Raw genomic sequence first — 20665 nt, 5'->3', positions numbered from 1 at the left:
TAGAAAAGCTAGCTAATTCCTGCAATAATTTTTTTTTATATTCTGTGCCGTAAAACCATTACAATAGGCAAAAGTCAAAGAGGATATACATAGATTGCGTACTTAACATAACCAACCTATACACAGTACATAAAAGGCATACATAACAGGGATGCAGTTCTTCCGCTCAAAGTCTGTTTCGCAATGTTTCGCCCAATTTTTATATCTGAATTCAAGTTTGGTTTTAGAACACCAGCATCCGATCTTAACAGTCATTGTGCAAAATTATTTTTCCTTATCAAAAGCAGTGAAAATCCAAAACAATCACTGATGTTAATCCAAAACAATCAATGATGGAAAAAAGAAGCGCACAAATTGCGTGCTAATGCGTTTTATGGAGATCTTCGATAAAATCAACCACCAAATACAGTCATGTTATGTTCTGATGTGCAACAAGTACAGCCTCTTCCCAGCACCTCTATTCAAGAGACATACTATAGGAGACAAATAAGTCTGCATAATTTCTGAATTGTTGAAAGTAATATAAAATGTATTTTATGCATTTACTGAATATCAAGCTGGTCGAAGTGCAACAGAGATATCCAAAGCTCTGCTACATCAGTTGACTTCTCTAGATTTGAAGAATAAGAAAAAAAATTAGATTATTTAGTAATGGATGTGCTTCACAGAAAATAAATAACCACGTACTTCTTACTTTTGTTCATTTTCTGCTGCGAATAACAGTCATTGAAGGGATTGTAACTACGCATCCAGCGAGAGGTCATAGCTATTTGCCGGCAGACCGAGTGTTTGGTAACACTCAAAAAAGTTGTGGAAGGTGCCTACAATAATTCCAAAGAAGAATATGTTAGTGTGTATAGAACAGTGGATAACGTTAGGTTGTGAGACACCGACTGGAAAGTGGATGGTGTCAAGCAAAATAAGAGATTAGAGAAAAATCTCTTAAATGAAACGAACAGACAGTAAATGTAGAGAACATGATGAACGTCAAGGCCTCTGAATTTTTCCGATGTGAAACCGAGACAAACATGTTTCAATCAGTACAGAAGAGAGGTTGTAGCTCAAGAAAACTTAGGGATTCCAGCCTACAGAAAATGCAGCCTTTTCATCCACTGTCAACAGAGAAAACTGAAGATATGGATAAACTTCTCTGCAAATTTTTTGGCGATAACTGATATCGGTAGAACCACCTGGAATGCTACAAGAGACTGTTGGTGAGTACGGCCACATCAGGTGCTCCTCCTGAAGAAGTGTTGTGTGACTGTTTGGAATATGACGAGGGCTTCCATGTTTAAGATTTATTTTTATCTTCATAAAACCACAAAACATCTTTACTGCGCAAAGTACATTCAAGTTGGTTGTCATCCTTTTTACAATAACTTTATTCTTTAAAATAATGTTTCAAACCTTATTAAAATACTATAGAGTCAAAGAAATGTATTCCCTATTTATATCCTCTCAGTTTATTCAGAACTGTTTGTATTACACTACTGGCCAATTAAAATTGATACAACACGAAGATGACGTGCTACAGACGCGGAATTTAACCAACAGGAAGAAGACGCTGTGATATGCAAATGATTAGCTTTTCAGAGCATTCACACAAGGTTGGCGCCGTTGGCGACACCTACAACGTGCGCACATGAGGAAAGTTTCCAACAGCAGTTGACTGGCGTTCCCTGGTGAAACGTTGTTGTGATGCCTCGTGTAAGGAGGAGAAATGCGTACCATCACGTTTCCGACTTTGATAATGGTCGGATTGTAGCCTATCGCGATTGCGGTTTATCGTATAGCGACATTGCTGCTCGCGTTGGTCGAGATCCAATGACTGTTAGCAGAATATGCAATCGGTGGGTTCAGGAGGTTAATACGGAACGCCGTGCTGGATACCAACTGCCTCGTATCACTAGCAGTCGAGATGACAGGCATTTTATCCGCATGGCTGTAACGGATCGTGCAGCCACGTCTCGATCCCTGAGTCAACACATGGGGACGTTTGCGAGACAACAACCACCTGCACGAACAGTTCGACGACGTTTGCAGCAGCATGGACTATCAGCTCGGACACAATGGCTACGGTTACCCTTGACGCTGCATCACAGACAGGAGCGCCTGCGATGGTGTACTCAACGACGAACCTGGTTGCATGAATGGCAAAACGTCAGTTTTTCGGATGAATCCAGATTCTGTTTACAGCATCATGATGCTCGCATCCGTGTTTGGCGACATCGCGGTGAACGCACATTGGAAGCGTGTATTCGTCATCGCCATACTGGCGTATCACGCGGCGTGATGGTATGGTGTGCCACTGGTTACACGTCTCGGTCACCTCTTCTTCGCATTCACGGCACTTGGAACAGTGGACGTTACATTTCAGATGTGTTACGACCCGTCGCTCTACATTAGATCCCTGTGAAACCCTACGTTTCAGCAGGATAATGCACGACCGCATGTTGCAGGTCCTGTACGGGCCTTTCTGGACACAGAAAATGTTTAACTGCTGCCCTGGCCACCACATTCTCCAGGTCCCTCAACAATTGAAAACGTCTGGTCAATGGTGGCCGAGCAACTGGCTCGTCACAATACGCCAGTCACTACTCTTGATGAACTGTGGTATCGTGTTGAAGTTGCATGGGCAGTTGTACATGTACACGCCATCCAAGCTCTGTTTGACTCAATGCCCAGGCGTATCAAGGCCGTTATTATGGCCAGAGGTAGTTGTTCTGCGTACTGATTTCTCAGGATCTATGCTCCCAAATTGCGTGAAAATGTAATGACATGTCAGTTCTAGTACAATATATTTATCCAATGAATACCCGTTTATCATCTGCATTTCTTCTTGGTGTAGCAATTTTAATGGCTAGTAGTGTATTAATGTTATACCGCTGTACTTGAATTTGGTTAGTGTGTCTTGCTACATTCTTATAAACTACAAGTATACACTGAGGAGCCAAAACATTATGACCAACTACTGAAAAGTGTGTTGATCCACTTCTGGGTCGTAGCTCGCAGTGATTCTGCGTGCCATGGATTCGACAAGTACTCCATAAGCTTCCAGCAGATTGTGGCATCAGCTGCCTACGGATAAACCACTTCCCGTAATTTAATGGCAACCTGTTCGTGGGCGCGGAGCTGGTGCCCGATAGTGTCCCAGCTCGATTTCAATGGATTCAGATAAGCCGAATTTGATGGCCAAGACATCAACGTGAGTTCACCATCAAGCGTCTGAAACCATTGCAGCATGACTTTGGCCTTGTAACACGAACAGTTATTCGTCTGGAAGATGCCATCGGACATCAAGCGTAAGGTGTTACAGGTGGTCTCAAGTAATGTTCACGTTGCCCACAGCTATCATGATGCCTTCAATTACTAACGCACGTCTCGTGGAAGCCCAAGTGAATGTCCCCCATCATATAACACTCCTCCCTCCAGTCTGCGTTCGTGGCGCACTGAATGTTTCGCTGAATGTCTCGCCTGGATGAGGGCGTATCTGGACACAATCATCGACCTTGTTTAACAATAAATGGGATTCATCCGAACAGCTGGCACGTGTCGATCAATCGGCGATACAATCTCTTTTATTCCGTGACCACTGTAATCATAATCATCGATGTGTTGGGTCAGCATGGGAACACGATGGGTCTTCTGTTGCGGAACACCATGTTCAACACTGTACGCTGAACTGTGTGGTGCAGGAAAGCCTTCGATCCGTTCGTTCTGTGATTCTTGTCACCTACTCGTGCGTTTCAGCATTCTTCGAGCACTTTCCATAGGTGCTCACGACAGTAGGAAGTGAATAGCTTGCTCCCAGGCACTGTTGTTGTTGTGGTCTTCAATCCAGAGACTGGTTTGATGCAGCTCTCCATGCTACTCTATCCTGTGCAAGCTTCTTCATCTCCCAGTACCTACTGCAACCTACATCCATCTGAATCTGTTTAGTGTATTCCTCTCTTGGTCTCCCTCTACGATTTTTACCCTCCACGCTGCCCTCCAATACTAGACTGGTGGTCCCTTGATGCCTCAGAATATGCCCTACCAACCGATCCCTTCTTCTAGTCAAGTTGTGCCACAAACTCCTCTTCTCCCCATTTCTATTCAATACCTCCTCATTAGTTATGTGATCCACCCATCAAATCTTCAGCATTCTTCTGTAGAACCACATTTCGAAAGCTTCTATTCTCTTCTTGTCTAAACTATTTATCGTCCACGTTTCACTTCCATATATAACCATGTACACTCCGTACAAATACTTCCAGGAAAGACTTCCTGACACTTAAATCTATTCTCGATGTTAACAAATTTCTCTTCTTCAGAAATGCTTTCCTTGCCATTGCCAGTCTACATTGTATATCCTCTCTACCTCTGCCATCATCAGTTATTTTGCTCCCCAAATAGCGAAACTCATTTACTACTTTAACAGTCTCATTTCCTTATCTAATTCTCGCGGCATCACCCGATTTAATTCGACTGCATTCCATTATTCTCGTTTTGCTTTTGTTGATGTTCATCCTATATCCTCCTTTCAAGACACTGTCCATTCCGTTCAGCTGCTCTTCCAGGTTCTTTGCTGTCTCTGACAGAATTACAATGTCATCGGCGAACCTCAAAGTTTTTATTTCTTCTCCATGGATTTTAATTCCAACTCCGAATTTTTCTTTTGTTTCCTTTACTGCTTGCCCAATATACAGATTGAATAACATCGTGGATAGGCTACAACCCTGTCTCACTCCATTCCCGACCACTGCTTCCCTTTCGTGCCCCTCGACTCTTATAACTGCCATCTGGTTTCTGTACAAATTGTAAATAGCCTTTCGCTCCCTGTATTTTACCCCTGCCACCTTCAGAATTTGAAAGACAGTATTCCAGTCAACATTGTCAATGACTTTCTCTAAGTCTACAAATGCTAGAAACGTAGGTTTGCCTTTCCTTAATGTATTTTCTAAGATAAGTCGTAGGGTCAGTATTGACTCACGTGTTCCAACATTTCTATGGAATCCAAACTGATCTTCCCTGAGGTCGGCTTCTACCAGTTTTTCCATTCATCTGTAAAGAATTCGTGTTAGTATTTTGGAGCCGTGGTTTATTAAACTGATAGTTCGGTAATTTTCACATCTGTTAACACCTGCTTTCTTTGGGATTGGAATTATTATATTCTTCTTGAAGTCTGAGGGTATTTCGCCTGTCTCATACATCTTGCTCATTAGATGGTAGAGTTTTGTTAGGCCTGGCTCTCCCAAGGCTCTCAGTAGTTCTAATGGAATGTTGTCTACTCCTGGAGCCTTGTTTCGACTTACGTCTTTCAGTGCTCTGTTAAACTCTTCACGCAGGCACTGTGCCACAAAAAACTGGCTTTTATCAAAGTCGCTTAAGTCCGATGATTTCTGCATTTTCGCCAGGTATTGTCGCCGGAATGATTCTTCATTCTTCTCTGCTCCGTTCAAATACTTCTCTTATTGCGGCACGTGCCGTCGGCGCCAAGAGGCAGCATACAACCTCGCATTGAGCCGTTATAATGTTTCGAGTCATCAGTGTGTGCATGACCTTAAATGCCAAAATTAAACCATAGCATGTTGCTATTTCGGGAAAAAATTGTTTTGGGTCATTATCGAAACTTGAATTTGAGTGACAAAGTCTCTTTTGAACATGTGAACTCATATAGTTTATATGACGTAAGAGTATGAACATACTTACTCACCCAGATTTCTGAGGTCGCTAAACGTGATGAGATGGATTAGGTGGTGGTATCTGAGCCGGTGGTAGCTGGCTTGTATGTTGCCAGTTCAAATCTTTTCGACGCCGAAAGGCAACAGTTTCTGGTAACAAATCGCCAGCAAGTGCTCATGTAAATTTGTTATTTTCCGAACCGTGTTTCATATGTGGTATCCTGATGATGATTATCGACCCGTTTGCTAGTGGAGTGAAACCTGTCAGTTCCCTTAGTGCTCTTGCAGGACTGCAGGGCATGCGAGTGGATTCCACGACGTTCTTTCCGCCATCATCATACTCACAACACATCCAGCACCAAACACTACAGACATTAAGAATAAGTATCGGCAGTGATTAGACCACTTAAGACATTCCACGCAGTACTGTGGAGAAAAGATGTCAATACTGAGAGCAAGAGAAAATATCCTGGTCTTCAGGCTTCTACATCTTTATCTACACCTACGTGGGAGTTCCAGTTAACGATGCATCAAAGCTTTCTGAAACGACATTGCATAAAAAGTCATTGTGTTTGGATTCCTTTGGGGTTGCTTCATTATATCCTCCATCATTCAGCATGTTTAGGGGACACCAATTTTTTCTAAATTAAAAATTTCAAGACGAATTTACTGCTAAACGCAGACGGGACGATAGAATCAGTACATTGACGACCTTAAGATGGAGGAAGAGTCAGATGACCTAATAGAAGAAATGACAATCGACGTAGACAACATGGGGCATCCAGAGACTGGAGACATACCATCTGAACTTCTGTGAAAATTTTATTCACAAAATCTCCAAGATAGCAAAGGAATGGGATAGCTTTTCCTTAGTCAAGTAACAGATGACGCATCGAAGTATTATCAAGAAATGGAAAAGAAAATTGAGGATCTTTTCAGTGACGATTAGTGTGCTTTACGAAAGACAAAGGCATCAGAGAGGCAGTTCAGCCATTGCACTTGATAACAAATGCAAGACTTCGTAACATCAAGAATATTCACAGCGTTTTTCGGGAAAAGAGCGACAATGTAAAGTCGTGCAATGTGTTCGCAGTTCTCACTAAACTAGGTGTAAGCTATGCAGAAGCACTGGTAGGTAACATAAAATATGTACAAGAACCGAAAGAGAAAAAAATAAGAACACCTCTTCTAGATCAAAGAGCTCGGATAAGAGGGGTTATGAGACAGAGATGTGGTCTTTCGCCCTTAGTGTTGAATCTGTACATCGAAGAAGCAATTACGAAAATAAGGAAAACGTTCAAGAGTGGGACTACAACTCAGGCTGAATGGATTCGCTGATGGCATTGCTGTTCTCAGTAAAAGTTAGGAAGAAAAGCAGGAAGACTGCATGCAATAAGTACTTTAGTGAGCACTCACTATGGTCTGAGGGTGAAGAGGAGGAGGACGAAAGGAAGTAGGAGAAGCAGAAATGTGATGAGCGATAAATGTAACAACAAAATTAACTAATACATGACGGGCGAAAGAAGGATGATCTAAAGAGTAGTTCAAAACAGGGAAAGAGAGAGTTTCTGGCCGAAAGAAGTTAACTGGTGTTAGACTGCAAAAGGCCTGTAGGGTTACCAAAACATTTATCATTGTTTAACAGGCCTGCTAGTAAGGATGGGGAGTGGAAAGGTGAACCATTAAAAAAATTTTTTTGCAAGATGAACCAAACAATAGAAGTTTAACAATTTAGAGTTGCAAACAATTGAAAATCAACTACATGCAAAGTAATAAATTGAACTTTAAGTATCGTGGAACAGATGCGTTCCAATAATGTCTACCATATTTCAAGATTAGCATCAGTATGGGTAGTGATAAAATTAACTGAGAGTACACAACATCCAAGACTTAAAAAGGTCAACGTCCTGGATTAAATTCTGGACGTACCTGCAGTTTCTGATACGTGAGGCCATGTAAACTGTTGATGGGGACGTTAAGCTCAGCGGTCGCTTGTTCGTTTTCGGGAGGAGTGGGTGTGTCGGCACCAGGTTTCACTCTCTCCCTTCTGTTTATTCATGACAACACAGACTCAACACTACATCGTACAAGCACTCGCCAAAGTCACCCACACGACACTATACACACTCGACATTTCACAGCAGGCAACGGCAAACCATCTTCTCTGGTACCGATGAGCGGCGATGCAGGATTTCTGCACCTGTTACCCCTACGCTCATTTCCTGGATATGGGACAATTTAACAAAAAAAAAAGTTTACTCTTAAAGGAAAAGTACTTTGCCAAGGCATTTAAATGTGCTTTAATAAGCAGTGTAAACAGTGTAGATAAAGCTCACTGTGCACTACAGGATTGTAGTCGAATCACATAAAATATAAAAAGTGGCTGATTTCTAGCCCCGTAGCTGTGTCAATTTAGGTTACTACCGACAAACATTACCAGAAAAACCTCGAGGCAACAGTTAATCATTCTTCTGTAATTATCAGCTGTTGAAAGTTCGTGTTTAAATAAGAAAGAATGTCCTTCACTCACAGACGAGATAGTCGGGCTTAGCTGTCCGTGTCCTCCTCTGTTCGAAGAACGTGGCTAGTGATCTTAGTAGCTGATGATGTTCAAAAAATTTTCAAATGTGTGTGAAATAGTATGGGACTTAACTGCTAAGGTCATCAGTCCCTAAGCTTACACACTAATTAACCTAAATTATCCTAAGGACAAACACACACACCCATGGCCAAGGGAGTACTCGAACCTCCGCCGGGATCAGCCGCACAGTATTTGATGATGTAAATGATTAAATTATCCATGAAGATTACTCCTTTTACAAATGTCATCCACAGCGGTCGTTTTTCGCCTATTTTCCTAATTTAAGCTAATTTCCATGCGTTATTCTCGAGCTGCAACATTCTACTGTTTATGGGGGCCATTTTTTAGAAACGCTCTTGTAGCCATCTTTTAGTGGGAGTTTGTCGCTTTTATACATGTGCTTCTCGTCCATGTTGCCTGCTCCTGCTACTTGTAGCAGGAGTGAAGTGATGCGATGTCGGTCGTTTCTGCCCCTCAGTAGGACGCGGCTTTAGCCAGCTGTAGCTCAGCAGAAGCAACAGTGTGTAGCTTCTTCCCACCTCTCCCTCGCTGTCTCTTCCTCCCTCCCCCTGTCTCTGGGTGTCACAAACAAGATTACGTACGGTTTCGTCTCAGAACAGCTGCGAAAACAGTCATACTTAAGAAGACAGTTTGCTTCCTTCACTCTATTATCAGCATACTGTTGCAAAATTTTCTTGATGTCGAGGTTGTCTTGCACCACAGCCAGTAAGAATGTATTGGTGTCTAACCCAATGGGAACTCTTCTTTACCACGTGCCGTATCCGAGTTGGAGGGCAGACATAGGAAAACGACTTTCAAGAGAATCAGCAGCTCCAGTCAGTAACTGAAGCTCTCGTACTTCTGACATCCATGACCATCTTTCACATTCAAAGTGGGTCTTTAGGAGTCATGTCCTGAGACATAAACCGTGAGCGTGATGCCACCACACCTTAATTTTTGTCTAAGAGATGTGTTACTCGGCAGTGGGCGAAGTAGCCTTTGCTGTGGTTTTGACCCAATTTCACCGATTGCTCCAAGTACGCTATCCTATCAGAAGTATGCGAACAGATCCTATGTAATGCTGGCTTGACCAGTAGATGTCACCACAGGCGGATCCGCCATTATAAAAGGAGGCGGGGAGCCTTTTGTTGTCAGAAGAGAAGCAGCAACCTCAGAGTGGGTCGGTAAGGACAGATCAGTGATTTAGAATGTCGACTAGTCATTGGACGTTATGTATCAAATACATCATGAATTTTTCAACCTTTCAAAAGTGTCCATGTCGACTATTGGTGATGTGAATGCGAAGCTGAAAATCGAAGGAACAACCACCGCAAAACCAAGACCAGACAGAGCATATTTGCTGACAGAGAGGGTGGTTGTAGAAAATCGCATGAAACTGGCGGAACGAATCACTAGTGAGTTCCAAAGTGCTACTGGCTGTCCAGCTATCATCATGACTCTGTGTAGGGAGTTAAAAAGTATCCTGCATAATGGTCGAGCAGTCAGTGCTAAGTGACACTTGAGGTAGTACAAATGGCGATTCACTGGGCAATAGATAGCTGGAAACAAATGACGTGAAGTGATGAATGACGCTCTTCCTTACGGCAATCTGATGGAAGCTTTTGATTTGGCAAATGTCTAGAGAGCGTCACCTGCCATCATGCGTTGTGCCTACTGTGAAGCACGGAGCACGCGGTGTTACGTTATGATGTTGTTCTTGGTGCTTATAGTGTGCCCCCCTTGTTGTACTTAACAAATCGATAACTGCGTACTGCGCATAGTAGAGGAGCTGTCCTTACAATGACTGTAGCACCATGACAATCCATCCTGTCATAAAGCACCATTGCCATGCAATAGTGTGTAGATAATAACATTCCAGAAATGGAGCGGCCAGCCCAGAGTCCCGGCCTGAATTCAGTGGAACACCTCTGGGAGAAGTTAGAATATCGACTTCGATCCAGACGCCAGTGTCGAACATGGGCAGCATCATCGATTGCCACTTTTGAAGGGAATGAGCTGCCATTCCTTCACAGACATTCAGACATCCCACTGAAAGTGTCTCCAGCACATATCAAGCCGTCATAAAAGTATACACACCCCATTTTGAAGTCCACTAATAAGTTACACAAACAATGGCTTTACCTCCCTAACGAAAGTAGTTATTCTCCCCAACCAAGCAATAAATAGAGCAGTGGATCAATGGTGGAGACATAAATTTTAGAAGACAGCATCTGTTTTTGACTGACTAAATGTTGGCCTGAATTTCCAGAAATTTACAATCGGATTTGTATTCTCCAAGTTGCATGTTGGTAGCTGAGACATTTTACTCATAATTCGATGTTATCCCCACAGGTTATAATAACCGTCATTCTCACCCCGCTTGGTTATTGAGTTCAACGTTAAGATCTTAGCTTTAAGTTTACATTATGACAGATACGTTATTCAGCACATTAATTTAATTAATGCTACTCTAAAGACAGCAGGTTCGATTTCTGGGGAAAAAAAATTATTCTTCTAATATTAGCTGACAACGGGAGGGGACGTCGTGGCGTACAGTTCCTGATCATAAGACTGAGCGAATACTCTGAGATAAACGCCAGGCCTCTGGTATTTCATATGAGTATGTTGGCAGTGGCCCTTGTGTCAGATAAGCACGTTAAACACGTTAGCTTATTTTTTGCTGTTTAACAGATATAGACTATTTGCAGGCCCCTTTATTCCATTTTCTCTGTAACTCGTGACAACAGAAACCCGCTAGCACTCTCCGAAAAGTTTAATGCACGACAAAGTTATACACTTGACTCGTTACCGTAGGAGTGGTGGATGAGGTATTCTACATTATGTTCTGCTAACATTCAAGATATTGTATCCCCAGGGCATTAATTACTAGTGTTCTATTGTTTTTCTTGTTAAACACTTATGTTATCCCACTTCTCCAATCAGTACCACCTACAGGAACTGCAGCTAATATGTAAAAAAAATAATTGTGTGCAGTTCGGGTTCGCGCCATAGTTTTTTCGCGAAAACGTAGGGATGAAATCGTAACAAGCGTTTCGTATTAATATGGAAATTATTTATGATCTCTTTAAAACAATGGCTACACATAGCAGTATAAAGCTTACAAAATAGAAAAATCAAAAGGTAATCGCATATAACTTCAGTTGACAACACCACGATATTTCGTGGTCGCGATGCATAAAAAAAAAATGGTTCAAATGGCTCTGAGCACTATGGGACTCAACTTCTGAGGTCATTAGTCCCCTAGAACTCAGAACTAGTTAAACCTAACTAACCTAAGGACATCACAAACGTCCATGCCCGAGGCAGGATTCGAACCTGCAACCGTAGCGGTCCTGCGGTTCCAGACTGCAGCGCCTTTAACCGCACGGCCACTTCGGCCGGCCGCGATGCATACTTGTCTGGGATTGTCACGTTCACATCTACCTGTAAATTATTACTGTTTTCTGTATTGCCTTCCAATGACGCCTGTAGATGATCTGTAGAGGTTCACAGTCACAGACCGCTGTGTGCCCGATGGGCGAACTATGTCGTAGTTTTGCGCCGTTTCGCTGTATCTTTCTTGACACTGCCTTAGCTATTGCATTAACTCAGAACTGGACTTCTTAGGCTTTTTGGATTTCTTTCGACGCAATATTTCTTCTGACTTGTGCTTTATACAATTACAACCATAATTACAAGTCATATGAGACGACATTTTTCATTATTTTGTAATTTTCTATTTAATACCAATCTTCTCTTGTATTAAGGGCCATATTTTTGTTGTCTCTGTCTGTGTGCTAATAGTGCTCCACAAGTTGTTCATAGTAACATCAGAATTACTACTTTGCTTGAATATTTTCCCACTCTACAGCGGTTTATAACTCTACAGAAAGTTAGTTCTTAACAATGACGCGCATGCACCTACAATGGCACGGTAACATCACACGCAGGACAAATACTGCGCGACAAACACATACAAACACTATCTGTCTGTTGGGGGCTCACTCATTCTTTACGCATTATTACTCACAGTTATTAGAGAATCAAATCTAAACAGTATTTTGTCACACAAGCAAGTCTGATCTAATCTCACTGTAACGAGCGTATAGACGTTTTCACGTCAGAATGAATAACAGTTTGTTCATCTTCTATGCGTTCCTGTATTACTCATCCCATTGTGATGAAACTTCGGTGAGTCGTTGCGCGAACGCCGGTGAAGGTTGGTGTGGCAGTAACAACCACTTGCTACCCGCAGGAGTGAGGATGAAAGGTAGTGACGTAGAAGCTTAATTGAGGAACGCCCGGAATAACTTCAATCAAATCTTCTGTGTGTCTAAGTGACCATTTTTATAAAAAGAATTGTGGGGGCAATACATCCAAACCACCCCTAGCAATGCGGATGGGACTGAGTAGAAGTGACACGTCAAAATATTCGATAACGACCAATATTGACATAAAATCCTTAGTTTTCGGGTTTGCCAGATCTAGTGGTGATTGTCACCATGACGTTCAATCCCTATGGTGTGGGGTAGTGGGTAGTGGTGGAGGGGAGGGGGGAGGGGCGCTAAATATGCAACTACCTAGAAAGAAAAAGAGGCATTGCAAAGCCTTATGGGCACAACTAGTACTGATTAAAATAAGACACAGTTTACATAGTACTTAGAATTTGAGTTTTATTACGCTAGTGTCCGCTATTCGTCACAGATATCTCTCAAATTCGTACGAGCTGTAGAGCATCGTGAGAAGGAGGAGCGAAGTGTTTACAATTATTTCATTCAACGGCGCCTCGAATGTGACAACAGTGCCCGGTAAGATCCCTCTCTAAATTAAATACTTTCTTGTAGGATCACAATGGCATATTTAGTACTGAATTAATTTATTTACTTGTTAACATAGGATCTAAAGTAACTTGAACTTCTCGTGATGGTTTCGCCCACAGATTACTAAAGTGTAACAAATAGAAATTTTTGAAACTTACGATAACTGTGTGCTACTTATTTTGAAGGTATCTGCCTGAGTCACCGCGATGGCTGATAAATAAAGGGCGCACGAAAGAGGCTTTCGAGGTCGTGGAACGTATAGCGCGCACAAACGGAAAAGCTTTGTCCCCTGACATCAAGAAGAAAATTGAGTTTCTTTCTCAGCAAATATCAAAGAACATGGGCATTAAAACCATCATAAGCAACAAGACTCTCCTCAAAAATACTGTTTTACTAGTGCTGAGCAGGTGAGTGGAGTAAAATTTTAAATTTGTTAGCTTGTACTGTGTTAAGTATCATTAGCTTACAATACGCCTAAAATATAGACTCTCATTCTTCGTTAGATAATTAAATAGTTCCTGTTGATAAAGTAATTAAAATGGTTGCTCAATAAATGATGCTTCATCACTTATCCCCAGAATATATATATTCTTAAGGGTTAGCATTTAGTTGCAATATCAGTCAACATTTTATTTACATTGAAACATGCCCTTAGAAAAATTAAGAAATGACTGTGCTGGTAAACCTCTACGTTATTTGATTTTGAAACAGATGAGCAAAACTGAACGTAGTCAGACATTTCTCTCTTTACTTATTCTGATCTACAGTAAACTGACACACAATATTTTTTTTTAGCGCAACGCAAATTTGATTTTCAATAATCCCTACAAAAGAATGGCCCTAACTAACAATAACCTATGCCCTTCATGAATCACTTACCTCACAAAAATCTTCGTTACTCAAACTACTGCAATACAGCGTGCACCAATACTGCCAGCTAAATAAATGATTCTAAGTACTGAAGGCAAAAACTACTGATAGGTATAGTTAGCAAATGAGATTTTGATAGAGAAAAAACAATTTATTTACCTTAATAGTGTTCAAAAGTCATTATATATATATATATATATATATATATCAGTTCATGACATCCAGTCTCACTAATTTCCTTTTTCTGACGGACACACATCCAGATCGTCCGCTCTCAAAACTCTGTCATCTCTCTCCGCACATCCACCACTGCTGGCGGCTCACCTCCAACTGCGCAACGCTACGCGCTGTTCACATCCAACTGCGCAACACTACAATAGCGAATATTCCAACAATGCCAACCAGCCACAGACTGCACACAGCACAGTCAGTGATTTTCATATAGAGCGCTAAGTGGCGTTACGAACATAAAAACCTAAACAGCCTACTTACAACATGAACTATTGATCTGCACACTTTCCATTATGTTATGTGATCTTATGTCGGAGTTGTATTTCCTGTCGGTAAAAGTTCTGGTCCTGTGTTCGAAGCCATGTTTCCACTCCATCAATTACGCTCTCATCGTCGTCAAAGCGTGTCCCACAAAGAGAATCCTGGAGTGGTCCAAACATATCGAAGTACAATGGCGCCAGATCTGGACTGTATCAAGGATGAAGCAATTTGGTGATTTATTTTGGTTTCCTTCTGCCCGAGCACGTCGGCAACGGATTTGAATTTATCCATAGTCATCAGAGATGGCTGCGATTAATGATTGACCTTTCTGGCAGTATATTCACGAGGAAAACAGTGTCACTGTCACAAATGATGGTCATCATGACTTTGCCAACAGAGTGAGCTGCCTTTAATTTCTTCTTTCTTGGTGATTGCCACACCAGCGACTGCCTTTTAGTTTCCAGCTCAAGGGGATGCGCCCAGGTTTCGTCACCTGCACTGATTCGTTATAGAAAGACCTCTCCTTTGGCCTCCAATTACTCCAACAGTTGATATGAAATGGCTTTCCGTTCAATCTTGTGGTCTGTTGCGAGCATTTGTAGAACCCAGTATGAGCACACTTTTGAATAACGAAGAGTCTCAACAATCCACACCCACTTCCATTGCTCACCAGTAGCTATCGACCAAACTGTCCAGTTCTGAAACACTGGTCTGCGCAAGCAACGCCTTCCGCGCCATTCAGCATTACGAAACAGTGGCTGTGACAAGACTTCCCGGATTCGACCGATCATGTAACTGGAATACTGCACTTTTCTTTACCATCTCCAACAGTATTACTAACAAATACACCATTACCGTACACTGCACCGAAATGTTTATGGATTCCACCACGGTTTCCTTTTCCACAACCAAGAATTCAACTGCAGCACTTTGACTGTAAAGAATGCCTTGAGTAGACGGCATTTGGAATGATCACTCTGCCATCTGTCAGAACTGTTAGAAACTTCACATGCGTTCAAAATTAATATTAAGTTATAATCACCCAAAAGAACTACAAACATTCGGCCCGTGTTAATTGAACGCTGATCGCATATACATAGCTGCATCAAGGCTCGGGATATTTAAATCACGATATATAATGCACCAAGCGCAAATTGTCGTGAAACTGCCTTCCCCTGCAGATCTTCGACTATCAGACTTTGTTACAGTAACGGTTGGTCTGAATCTATAACAACTGCCAGGTCAAAGCACTAGCTATTGACGCTTGTAATACGTAGCCATCAGGCGCTTAGCTCTTCCGGCTGTACTAGGGTCGTAAATGACTGTATGGTTGCCCTGATAACGGATCATATTATAACAGCCTCCACGTTCGGCAAAAGGATAAATGCAGGGCTTCTGGGTCATAGTTCAAGTGTCCGTACCTAGTCGGCATTACAGTTATCGAACAACACAAACCTAGCAGTGGCGGAAAATTCAACAATGCAAGATTCAAATGGTGAGAAATTCAAAAAAAGCAACGTGGCGATAGCACTACAGTCGCCAAACACCAAGCGCAGTGGTGGGAAAATTTAAAAATGCAAGATGGAAGTCGTGGAAAATTTAAAAGAAATTCAGAATGACGATATTGGAAAAATTAAAAAAAAAAAAAAAAAGAATGCAAAGGCGGCTCTAGCCCAGTTATTCTTTGCAGGCCCACTGATGCTACAATCAAAAATGTTCAAATGTATCCAAATGATCTGAATTTTTGCTTTTAAACACGTTCGAAAGTATCCAGACCATCTCTCTTACTCGTACACTGTTTATCAAAAAGTACACAAGCACACATGTGCACACACACACACACACACACACACACACACACACACACAAATCAAATTCCAGTATTTTACCAATCATTAAAATGAAACAAGAAAACATAGCAGTCATTATGATAAACCGAACAGTTAGCCTGTAGCCGTCATTTTGAAACGTACCTGAATTATCTGAAGTTTCTTGCACCATTTCCAAGGCATCCAAAGGATCTGAATTTTGCGTAAATTTACGCCATGTTCAAATATATCTGAATGATATGAATTTTACGTAAATTGGCGCCATTTTAAAAAGTATCTGAATGATATGAAGCATAAATTAACATGCAGGCTTTTCTCTTCCATCACTCTATTAAATACAAGTACAGTTATCAAAATTAATACAATAATTCTATTTACTTAAATTATCATCTTTACTTATACCTCACTTCATGCACATCTACACAGTTCGACGAACGCATTGAAAGTTCTAATAGGGTTAACATGCTGTGGAAATACATACCGCAAACTATCTTCATATTGTTTGAAGAGAATTATTACATTAGCATTGTCTCTATTTAACTTTTTGGGAACCCTGCTGCATGTTTGTCATAGATAAAAGCTGTCTACGCCATAATGGTGACCCATAGGAAAGTATGCCTTGAGATAATCTCGCTCATCTCAAGCAAGGTTATGAAAAAGAGAAATGGAAAACAGTAGCACTTCATCAGGCGATATAAGTCCTTCTTGCTTGAAAATGTGAAATATCCAAACTATTTGAGTTTTCAAGTACATGTCACAGATGTTCATAACTTAATTGATGACGCAATTTGAAAGTATACATACGATTTTTAAATTTGAGATCGTCTTCAAGATTAGTAATATAATTCATTTCTCCATAGTTGGAAGAAGAAGATACTATACATGTAATTGTGTCTGGAAGCAGGTCGTAATTTTTGTGTCTTTGAGGCTGGAATCCACATTTGTCAATTACAGTACTGGTGGCAAGTTGAAGTCCACGCTCCTTGAGTCGCTTCTTCAAACACACTCCTGATTCAGATGTTTTAACATGATACTTAGAACTTCTTCGTATGCAGGAGCTTGGGTGGGAATGCGTTCCACTCTTTAAACTTGTTTCTACCGTCCTAAAAGCCTTTACAAGTTTCCAGAGCTTTTCTAATCTAACTTTCAACAGCAACGTATTCAGTCTTTTTTCAAATCTTCTGCTTACCATTTAGCTTTCTCAGTCTTCCTCGTATGTTTTTTAACAAAAAGAATCAAAACAAAATTGTTTAAAAATGCGTACAACTGAGGCAATGATGGTGCGTATGCAGGGTGACTGCCACTGCCACTCGACCATGGTGACTGTAATTATCCCAAACGCAGGCTTTTATTCAACAATTAAAAAATATAATGTGATTAAAATCCTTAATAAACAACTGTGTGATACAGAAGTATGGCTTACCTTGATACTATGTAATCATTCGCACTTGAGCAGAAGCAGTGAAATGGGCAGTTAATTCTGACCTGTAGTGTACCTTTGCTTGCACAATATTCTGTCTTTGCCAGTTGTTGTTGTGGTCTTCAGTCCGAAGACTCTCCATGCTACTATACACTGCCTCTTCATTCTCGAATGACTACTACAACCTACATCCTTTTGAATCTTCTTATTGTATTCATGTATAGGGCTCCTTCTACTAATTTTACCCCCACCCCCTCCCCACATCCCTCCGGCATTAAGTGGTGATCCCTTGACGTCTCAGAATGTGTTCTATCAACCGATTGCCTCTTCTAGTCATGTGACTCAAATTTCTTTTCTCCCCAATTCTATTCCGCATTAGTTATGTGAGCCACCCATCTAATCTTCAGCGCCACATTTCAAAAGCTTGTATTCTCTTGTTGTCTAAACTGTCCATCGTTCATGTTCCACTTTCATACATGGCTGCCCAACATACAAATACTTTCAGAAAAGACTTCGTGACACTTAAATCCATCTCCGATGTTAATAAACTTATCTTCTTTAGAAACGCTTTTCTGACCATTGGTAGTCTGCATTTTATATGCTCTCTGCTTCGCCCGTCATCAGTTATTTCGCTGTCCAAACAGTAAATCTCATCTAGCAGAATTCCTTAATTTCATCTACTTCGTGGCCATCAATCCTGATGTTAAGTTTCTCTCTGGTCTCATTTCAGCTACTTCTCATTACTTTCGTCTTCCTTCGATTTAATGTCAATCCATAATCTGTACTCATTCCATTCAGCAGTTTATGTAATTGTTCTTCAATTTCACTCAGGATAGTAATGTCATCACCGAATAGTATCAATGATATCTTTTCACCATGAATTTTAACTCCACTCCTGAACCTCTCTTTTATTTCCATCATCGCTTCTTCGGTATATGGTTTGAACGGTAGAGGCGAAAGACTACATCCCTCCTTTACACCCTTTTTAATTCTAGCACTTCGTTCTTGGTCGTCTACTCTTATTATTCCGTCTTGGCTCTTGTAAATATTATATACTATACGTGTCTTCATATAGCTTACCCCTATTTTTCTCAGAATTTCGAACATCTTGCACCATTCTACATTGTCGAAAGCTTTTTCCAGGTCGACAAATCCTACGAACGTGTCTCGATTTTTCTTTAGCCTTGCTTCCATTATCAACCACAACGTCAGGACTGCCTCTCAGCTGCCTTTGCATTTAATAAAGCCAAACTGATCGTCACCCAACACATCTTCAATTTTCTTTTCCATTCCTCTGTATATTATTCTTGTCAGCAATTTGGATGCATGAGCTGTTAAATTGATTATGCGATCGTTCTCGCACTTGTCAGCTCTTGCAGTCTTCGGAACTGTTTGGATAATATTTTTCCGAAAGTCTAATGGTATGTCGTCAGACCCATACATTCTACACACCAACGTGAAAAGTCGTTTTGTTGCCACTTCCCACTACGATTTTAGAAATTCTGATGGGATGTTATCTATCCCTTCTACCTTATTTGCTCTTAAGCCATCCGAAGCTGACTTAAATTCTGATTCTAATACTGCATCCTCTATCTCTTCTAAATCGACTCCTTTTTTTCTTCTGTCTTGTTAGACAAGTCTTCCCCCTCTCTGTCTGACCATTACGTAATCTAACTGAAATCTTCCTTTATCACCCTGCCTTTCCCTAGTATACCTCCTCTTCTTGTGGTTCTTGAACAGAGGATTCTCTATTACTAGCTGAAATTTATGACAGAACTCAATTAGTCTTTCTCCTCTCTCATTCCTCGTCCCACATTTTCCAGTAACCCTTTCTTCCATTCCCTGCCCTACAACTTCATTCTAGTCGACCACGACTATTAGATTTTCATCTTCCTTTACGCACTGTATTACCCTTTCAGTATCCTCATATACTCCTTCTATCTCTTCATCATCAGCTTGTGACGTCGGCATGTGTACCTGAACCTCCGTTGTCGGTGTTGGCTTGCTGTCGATTCTGATAAGAACAACCCTATCAGTGAACTGTTCACAATAACACACTTTCTGCCCTACCATCCTATTCGTAAAGAATTCCACGCCCGTTGCCCATTTTCTGCTGCTGTTGGTATTACCCTATACTCATCTGAGCAGAAATCCTTGTCTTCTTCCCATTTCATTTTACTAAACCCTACTATATCTAGATTGTGCTTTTGCATGTCCCTTTTCAGATTTTCTACCTTCCCTACCACACTCAAGCTTCTGAGATTCCACGCCCTGACTCGTAGAATGTTATCCTTTCATTGTTTATTCAGTCTTTACTCATCGTAACCTCTCGCTTGGCAGTCCCCTCCCGGAGATCAGAGTGGGGGACTAATCCGGAATCTTTTGCCAATTGAGAGGTCAACATGACCCTTTCTCAGTTACAGTCCTGTGGATACACGTTACTTGTTTTTAATGCAGTGGTTTCCATTGCCTTCTGCATCCTCATGCCGTTGATCATTACTGATTCTTCCGCCTTTAGGGACAGTTTCCCACCCCAAGGACAAAAGAGTGCCCTGAACCTCTGCCTGCTTCTCTATCCTTCTGGACAAGGCCGTTGGCAGAATAAGGATGACTTCTTATGCCGGATGTGTTCGTCTCAAAATGTTCATTATTAATCTAAATTTAAGCAGTGGCGGGATTCGAACCCGGGACCAATGATGTTTTGATTACCAATCGAAGACATTATCCCTATGTCAATGAAAATTACCTGATGCATTTCACCTAGATGATCAAACATTTTATTGGTAGAAGACCGATTACTGCATCATGATATCACAATGAATGTACCGCCCTCTTCGTGCATTCTTTGTTCTTGTCTCACCTTCTTAATCTTTACCGAAATGTCACTTTTTTGTTGTACCTGAACATTGTTAATCAACTTTTGATCTGTAACTCTACCACAAATTTTAATAACTTCCCCGCTCACTTTTGCCTTCAGATGGTTAGCATCT

General features: G+C 41.2%; 1 protein-coding gene across 1 annotated transcript in view; it reads left to right on the top strand.

Moving 5' to 3' along the window:
* The window catches only part of LOC126253036 (solute carrier family 22 member 6-like), a 62737-nt gene that overhangs the window by 26102 nt on the left and 15970 nt on the right, over positions 1-20665 (top strand). Inside the window, exon 4 of the mRNA XM_049954105.1 lies at positions 13250-13471. Within this exon, the coding sequence (XP_049810062.1) occupies positions 13250-13471 (222 nt within the window). The remainder of the gene's footprint in view (positions 1-13249; positions 13472-20665) is intronic.

This window comes from Schistocerca nitens, chromosome 4 (assembly GCF_023898315.1).
Source record: "Schistocerca nitens isolate TAMUIC-IGC-003100 chromosome 4, iqSchNite1.1, whole genome shotgun sequence".
In the NCBI taxonomy this organism is placed as follows: Eukaryota; Metazoa; Arthropoda; class Insecta; order Orthoptera; family Acrididae; genus Schistocerca; species Schistocerca nitens.
Note: the sequence above shows the minus strand (reverse complement) of the source record. Positions and strands in the feature narration are given on the sequence as shown.